The following is an 8,216-nucleotide window of genomic DNA, read 5'->3' on the forward strand; positions in this document are numbered from 1 at the left end:
TCCCCAAGCTAAGCTTTGATACCGTGCGTCTCTTGGCACCATAGACCCCATTCTTGGTAAATTTTTGGATGTCTCATTCTTAAATACTGAATTCCCCAATATCCTTCCTTTATTCCAAAATATAGGGTGGTTTGATTCTGTTACCCAACAACCAAAAGGCATTTTCCCTCATCTTATCAAATATTTTATGCCAATATGACTAATGAAAATAGGATTATCTCCTCTAAGGTGAAAGGAAAGAAAATTTTGTTGAATTCTGAAATTTTGTCTCCCATTTTCAAAATTACTCCAGGCGATTTTAATTGTCCACTGTTTGCTCAATCCTAGATTCTAGAATAAGGGTTTACCCCTGAAACTTTCCTCCCACTGATCATGGAAAATGAACCTATTTATTTTGGGCATCCTCCTTTGTACAAGCAACTAAGTCTAAAAGCCCAAATTTTACACAAAATAGTTGCAAATAACATCCTACCCAAGCAAGGCTCTTTTAATCATCTTTCCTACATTGAGTGCTTTGTTCTTTGGTGTCTTCTTAGAGGGAAGAAACTAGACTTGGGCAGCTTAATTATCAGATGGATGTGGGCCAAACTAGAATCCTCCCAAGTTGTCCTTCCCTATGGAGGTGTCCTTACTCTCTTTTTCTCTCATCTCCATGTCTCAAATAGCTCTAAATTCTTCATAAAAAGACCCCACTATGATCTTTTTAATGAGACCTCTCTAAAGCAAATGGGGTATGACAAAGGTAGCTCGGGTTGGTATTTGAAATTAAGTAGGATTCAGCGCACCCCTACAACCTCAGCCTCAGCCTTAGCCTTAGCATCACCCTCAGCCTCAGCCTCAGCAGCAGCTCACTCCTCTCCCATACAGGATCTAGGGTATGCACCTTCATGGTTCTTATCATTCCAAAGGGTCTTCTCAAGTTTCTCATCTGAAGTGTGCACTGAGCTTCAAAATATTAAAGAAAAAGTTACATCCCTTGATCAGCGCGTCACTCACATAGAGAAGTATCAGGCTAGATCTTCTAGGGGAGGTGATCCCATGGATATTAGCTCTGCTCCTCATAGTGATGATGATGATTCTAATGAAGAAACTGAGGAAAATGAAGAAGGTTCTGCCAGAGAAGGTTACCAGGAAGAAGAAGAAGGTTCTAAAGAAGAAGGAAGCCAAGAAGAAGATGAAGAAGACTAGGATCTTTAGGAAATACCTAGTATAGATTACTAGTTACTATGTAACTTTTTGAATGTATCTCAAATGTTTGAGTATTAGTACTTTGCCTATTTTTGTTGTAATATCTCTTGATGAAATGTTTGGTTGCAATATTCTCGTTATGCAAACACTTCATTGTTGGTTATAAAAATACCTTTCCTATTACTTATTTGTTCTTTTTGAATAATGACAAAGGGGGAGAAAGTGTTGTGTTATTAGCAAAGATAAAAAGAATATATAGACATGTCAAATGTAAAATGAAATATGAGAAATGAAAATTAACAAAGAATATATGGACTATGAACTTGCTTGGATAAAATGCCATGGTTCCTATTTAGTTCATCTGTATTGGATGCTTATAGTAAAGGGGACTATTTTTTCAAAGAAACCTTTATCTTTGCTCCTTGTTTGTCATCATCAAAAAGAGAGAGATTGTTGGCCTGACTAGGCTTTTCAATCAATTTTGGTGATAACAAACAAAGGAAATTTTAACTTGGAATGTTTAAGTTTTGATGTTTCAGGAAAACAAGGATCAAGGTTGGACCATCAAGATAGATAAACAAGTTATCCAAAGAGAAGCTTAAAATAGCTCATTACTGATCAAAGCATTGGAAGATAAAGCTAGCTCAAGCAAACATCCAAGGGACTTCAAATGCAAAAAGAATGTAGATGATCTCAAGCTTAGCATATAAGGTTTTAGGAAATCCAATATGAGTACTTCAAAGTTTAAATATCTATTGAAATATATTTTGAAGCTCTTTAGGGGATCATATAGACTTAGAGACCTATTTAAAAAACCCCGGAATAAGTTTTATAAAGAATAAAAGAAAGAGAGCAAACCATTTTTTATTATTGAAATAGAAAATTCAGAAAGTAATTTGTTCATATGACTGAAGTTCTGATCAGATGCCTAAAGTAACAACTTCAAATGATTGAACTTCCTGTTCAGATGACTGAAGAATTACTTCAGACTTCTGAAGAATAAGCTCAGATGTCTGTAGATTTTCTGGTGAGAAACAAAAACTGGCAGAAGCAGTTCAGATGACTGAACTTGGACCTCGGTCATCTGAACCTGACTCTTCGGTCATCTGAACCCCATTTTCGGTCGACTGACCCTTTATCTAGCTCATATTCTTAGCTAGCTCAGGAACTTCAGATGACTGAACTCGAGTGTTCAGCCATCTGAACACTGTTAACGGGCAAAAATTTTTAAAATTTTTATTTTTAAATATTCATTGCTTGGGCTCCAAACTTTTTAAAATCTTGGGAAACACTCCAAGGAAACTTTAGCAATAAGGAAACAAGTCTGATTGCCTATAAATATATGGTTTTCTAATGCAAAATTACACCAAGTTTTGAAAATTTTTCATAAGTTCTCTTGCTCTCAAAGTCTCATCTTGTTCATCTCTTGCAAACTGAAAGTGCTGTGATTCCGAGATTGTTGTTCATCAATCCCTGAAGTTATACTGTTGATTTCTCATCTAGAAAAAAGGGAGTTTGGTGAAATCCATTCCTGAGCTTCAAAAGTGTATTTTATTCTTGATATTTATCTTTGGAAGTACATAGTTTTGAATTGTACTAACTTGCTCTTTGTGTGAGTGTTCTTTGTATACAATCTTCTTATTATTATTTTTATAGATTTTGGACGATTCCAGGTTGTTGGATCGTTGACCAAACGAGGATATATTATTTGGAGAAGGCGGGCTCTAGCCTTAACAAAAGAGTGATTGTAATCGGTGTTGTTCCGCCCGGTAAAGGAATTGCTATAGTGGAACCCTTCGGTATTTTGCCAAGGGCGAAGACGTAGGCTGTGTTGAAGCCGAACCTCATAAAATCTTTGTGTCTTTCTTTCTTCTTTACTTATTACTTTCTGTACAATCTATTTTTGTTTGTACTAAAGTGCAGATAGTAGGGCTTGAAATTAAAATCAATGGAAGACTCTTGATATTTAGAAAGTACGTTTTGATTAACCGTTTGCAGAAACCCAAAAGGGAGTACGTTGGTTAATTTGCGAAAATCTTAATCAAGAGAAGTGCAAACAAAGATTTCATTCAAAGAAGGTTGCAAACTTCTACAGGAGAGCTGATAAAAGTTCTAAAACTCTTGCATGTTTGTTTAAATTGTTTACTTTAATTGGTTGGATTGTTTATTTAAATATCAGTATCTTGTAGTGTGTTTATTAGTTGATTACTTTATCTTCTTGTTGTCATACTAATACAAGTAAGTATTAAAAAGGGAATAAAATTTTTTAAAGAACCCAATTCACCCCCTCTTGGGAAGCTATTCCTAATTTCAAATACCAAGTGATTTATCATTATCAAAACCGGATTGGACTCGTAGAGTCAACATTTTATTCACAGCTTATAGGGTAAATAATGTGTATTGCATAAACCTTGATAATCTAGTTGATCAAAGTGTAACATGCTTGGCTACCATAAATGAAGCCAATTGGCTTTGGCATAGAAGGCTAGGACATGCAAGCATGGACTTACTATCAAAATTATCTAAAAAAATTTGGTCAAGGGACTACCTAATTCAAAATTTATAAAGGATAAAATTTGTGACGCATTTCAACTAGGTAAACAAATTAAAACAAGCTTTAAAAAGAAAAAACATATCTTTTCTAGTAGACCCTTAGAACACATTCATCTAGACTTGTTTGGTCCTACTAGAACTCAAAGCTTAGGAGGTAAGTAATATGCCTTTGTAATAGTGGATAACTATTCTAGATACACTTGGGTATTATTTTTAGCCTTCAAAGATGAAGCTTGTCACTTACTAATAAACTTATGTAAGAAGATCCAAAATGAAAAAGGATATAATGTGTCAAACATAAGGAGCGATCAAGGTAGAGAATTTAACAATAAGGATGTTGAAAAATTTTATAATGAACATGGTATTAGCCATAATTTTTCAGCACCTAAAACTCCACAACAAAATGGAGTTGTAGAAAGAAAGAACCGAACACTGCAAGAAATGGCTGGAACTATGTTAAACGAACATAATCTACCTAAATATTTTTGGACTGAAGCGGTAAATACCGCATGCTATGTAATTAATAGAGTATCTATAAGAACAAAGCTAAATAAAACACCATATGAACTATGGAAAGATATAAGGCCAAATATTTCATATTTTCATGTGTTCGGATGTAAATGTTTTGTATTGAACGATAAAGATGAGTCAAAAAAATTTGATGCAAAAGCTGATGAAGGAATATTCTTAGGATATTCATTAAAAAGAAAAGCCTTTAGGATATACAATAAAAGGACACTTACTATTGTTGAATCAATACATGTAACCTTCGATGAAGAAAACCCTTTTAACAAAATACCAAAAGTTGAAGATGGACAACCCTCTCAAAAATCAGAAGACTTAGAAATAGTTGAAGCAAAAGAAGAAGTAAAAGAAAAGGAAGAAATCATTGAAAAGACTCCAAACGATAAACCCATAGAAAATTCTAAATTACCAAAAGAATGGAGATACATTAGAAATCACCCGAAAGAACAAATAAACGGAGAACCACCAAAAGGTATAACTACTAGGTCATCCTTGAAAAATCTATACAATCACTGCGCATTTCTATCTCAAGATGAGCCTAAAAATGTAGAAGAAGCATTAAATGATAATTCATGGATTATAACTATGCAAGAAGAACTAAATCAGTTTGAAAGAAGTCTAGTATGACAATTAGTGTCAAAACCTAAATATCATTCAATCATAGGAACTAAATGGGTTTTTAGAAATAAGAAGGATGAAAATGGGATAATTGTTAGAAACAAAGCCAGGCTAGTAGCTCAAGAATATAATCAAGAAGAAGGTATTGATTATGATGAAACATTTGCCCCAGTAGTAAGAATGGAAGCAATTAGAATGCTTCTAACCTATGCAGCCCATAAGGAATTCAAGTTATATCAAATGGATGTGAAAAGTGCTTTTTTAAATGGGTATGTAAATGAAGAAGTATATGTAAAACAACCTCCAGGTTTTGAAGATATAAAATATCTCAATCATGTATTTAAATTAACTAAATCTTTGTATGGTTTAAAACAAGCTCTTAGAGCTTGGTATGAAAGATTAAGTAAATTCTTACTTAACAATGATTTTGCAAAAGGAAAACTAGATAGCACTCTATTTATTAAGACCAAAAACAAAGACAAGCTTATAGTTCAAATATATGTGGATGATATCATATTTGGTGCTACAAATGAAGATCTATGTAAAGAATTTGCAAAATGCATGCAAAAAGAAATGAGTATGATGGGAGAGCTAAATTATTTCCTAGGATTACAAATCAAGCAAGCTAAAAATGGAACATTCATAACTCAAACCAAATACATAAGAGATATGCTAAAAAAGTTTAATATGGAAGGAAGTAAACCTATAGGAACTCCCATGAGCACCTCCACAAGCCTTGATAAAGATGAAAAGGAAAAACCAGTTGACGCAAAACATTATCGAGGAATGATAAGAAACTTATTGTATTTAACATCTAGTAGACCCGATATTATGTTTAGTGTGTGCATGTGTGCTAGATTTCAATCAACGCCTAAGGAATCTCATCAAGTTGCTATAAAAAGAATTCTAAGATACTTATTAGGCACAATTGAACTAGGACTATGGTATCCAAAAGACATCGACTTTGAAATGATTAGCTATTCGAATGCAGATTATGTCGAATGCAAAACTGATAGAAAGAGTACAAGTGGTACATGTCACTTCTTAGGAAGATCATTAGTATCTTGGTTTTCAAAGAAACAAAACTCTGTGGTCTTGTCAACCGCTGAGGCTGTATATGTAGCAGTCGGGAGTTGTTATGCGCAAACACTATACATGATACAACAGCTAAAAGATTTCAATCTAGATTATCAAACAACACCAATTAAGTGTGACAACACAAGTGCAATAAACATATCTAAAAATCCTATTTCACTCTCAAGAACGAAGCACATTGACATAAGACATCATTTTCTAAGAGATCCCGTTCAAAAAGAAGACATAACTCTTAAATTTATCAATACAAATGATCAATGGGCTGATATCTTCACTAAACCCCTCTTAGAAGATAGATTCATAATCATTAGAAGAGAACTTGGTCTATAGTAGAGAAATTGAGTAAGTCAAAATTTAAGAAAGATAAACAGTCAACCGACTTACCACAGGCCCAGCTAACTGACTGAGCTATTTTTCCTGAAACAGAGACCAGTCAGCTAACTAACCCTGAAGTCAGCTGACTAATTGACTGAAAAACACTAGACTCGTTTATAAAAACCCGAGTCATTCGAGTGGTCAGCCAACTAACCTAAGGTTTATCCTCACTTGTGCTCTCCTTCTCTCCCTTTCCTCAATTCCTCCTCTTCCAAAAATCACCAAACCACCTTTGTTTTTTTTATAGAAAAGTTCCACAATGCCAAGGATCAAGTCTATATGAATTAAGAAACCTTCCACCTCATCTCAACCCCCTGAAGATTCTTCAATCGAGCAATGGCTCGTAGCCCCACACGCCAAGAGCTTTTATTGAAATCATCTAAGCACGGCGGATCCAATCCTAGGTAAAATCCTTGATGCTTCATTTTTCCAATCTGATTTCCCACAAATAATTTCCTTATTTGAGGCCTTAGGATGGAAAATTTTCATTCTCTATCAAGCTAAGGGACACTTCCAAACCTTGTTAAAATTTTTTATGCAAATCTTGTTAAGGAAGAAAACGGACTTTCTACCAAAGTGATGGGAAAATCTATCTCTCTCACTCCCGAATCCATTGCAAAAATTTTTTAAATCACCAATGGAGATTTTGAATGTCCTACTTTTGGTACTTCTTGGATTCTAGAACAAGACTTCACTCCAGAAGAATTTCTTCCGTTGATATTGGATACCGAGCCTGTTTCTTTTGACAATCCTCTGCTATGCAAGCATTTGAATCTTTAAGCTCAAATTTTACAAAAAAAAAAAATCATCACATATAATATACTTCCTCAAGCTGGTTCACACGCATATATCTCCTATGCAGACTGCTTTGTCCTCTGGTGCTTGCTCAAGGGCAAGAAACTAGACTTACCGAGTCTTATGCTTAAATGGATGATATCGTGTGTAGAAGCACGGCGAGTCACCCTTCCCTATGGAGGAATCCTAAACATGTTTTTTTGCAAAACTCCAAATATCCTCCTCTTCTGATTTCTTTGTAAAATGCACCCATTATGACATTTCAATTCCACAACTCTCAAATTAATGGGTTATGAAAAGTATGAGGATGGATGGATTCTAAAGGGAAGTGGAGGTCAAGTACGTCAACCCCCTGTTACCATTACTCCTACATGGTTTAATCCATTTTACCAGCAATTCACCACCTTCAACCAAACCATACAAACAGGGCTCTAATCCCTTCAAACCAACTTTTCTTCCCTTCAAGCTAATTACTCCTCACTTGATGAATGTTTAAGTCTCATTGAGAAACACTCAGTCAGTTCCTCTCGTACCACTGATCCTATGGATATTAGCTCCACTCCTGCAAGTGATGATGAGGACTCCAAAAATGGAAGTGATGATGATGATGATAAGGAAAACATAGAAGAAAAGCATGGTTCTGAAGAAGAAGAAGACGATGACTCATAAAAAGAAGAAAGGACTGCAGCAGAAGAAGAACATCATTCTGCTAATGAAAACTGATGTTGTTTCTTAAAAATCTGACACATGTAACTTTTTTATTGTATTTTGGCACACTGTATGACAAAGCACTTAGCTTGGATGCTTTGCTTATTTCTTATGACCTATTTCTTTCCCCTTGTTTTGCATAATGTCCAAAGGGGGAAAGATTGTGAAAAGCAAAGATGTTATATTAAATATATGGAATATTTATGATGAACATGTTGAAAAATGAACCTTACGATAAGTTATGAGATTGAGTCCATTATTTGTATATTGAATATCTTATCTTTGACTTTGAATATTTCCACATGCTATACATATTTGATGTATAGCATGTGGGACTCGAAGTCAAGATGAACCTCAAG

The 8,216-nt window shown here is 34.6% G+C and overlaps 1 protein-coding gene across 1 annotated transcript; it reads left to right on the plus strand.

Moving 5' to 3' along the window:
* The first annotated feature begins 726 nt into the window (after window positions 1–726).
* LOC131145745 (uncharacterized) lies at window positions 727–7,818 on the plus strand. Its single transcript, XM_058094934.1, has 2 exons — window positions 727–1,144; window positions 7,667–7,818. The coding sequence occupies exons 1-2, from the start codon at window positions 727–729 to the stop codon at window positions 7,816–7,818; spliced, it is 570 nt and encodes a 189-aa protein (XP_057950917.1).
* The last annotated feature ends 398 nt before the right edge of the window (window positions 7,819–8,216 follow it).

This window comes from Malania oleifera, chromosome 13 (assembly GCF_029873635.1).
Source record: "Malania oleifera isolate guangnan ecotype guangnan chromosome 13, ASM2987363v1, whole genome shotgun sequence".
Taxonomy (NCBI): Eukaryota; Viridiplantae; Streptophyta; class Magnoliopsida; order Santalales; family Ximeniaceae; genus Malania; species Malania oleifera.

What these genes read in the sequence shown, in the direction of transcription:
- LOC131145745 (XM_058094934.1), top strand. Translation starts at nt 727, where the DNA reads ATGGGGTATGACAAAGGTAGCTCGGGTTGGTATTTGAAATTAAGTAGG. An exon ending in TTACCAGGAAGAAGAAGAAG is followed by an intron (nt 1,145 to 7,666) that starts GTTCTAAAGAAG and finishes AGAAACACTCAG; the next exon opens with TCAGTTCCTCTCGTACCACT.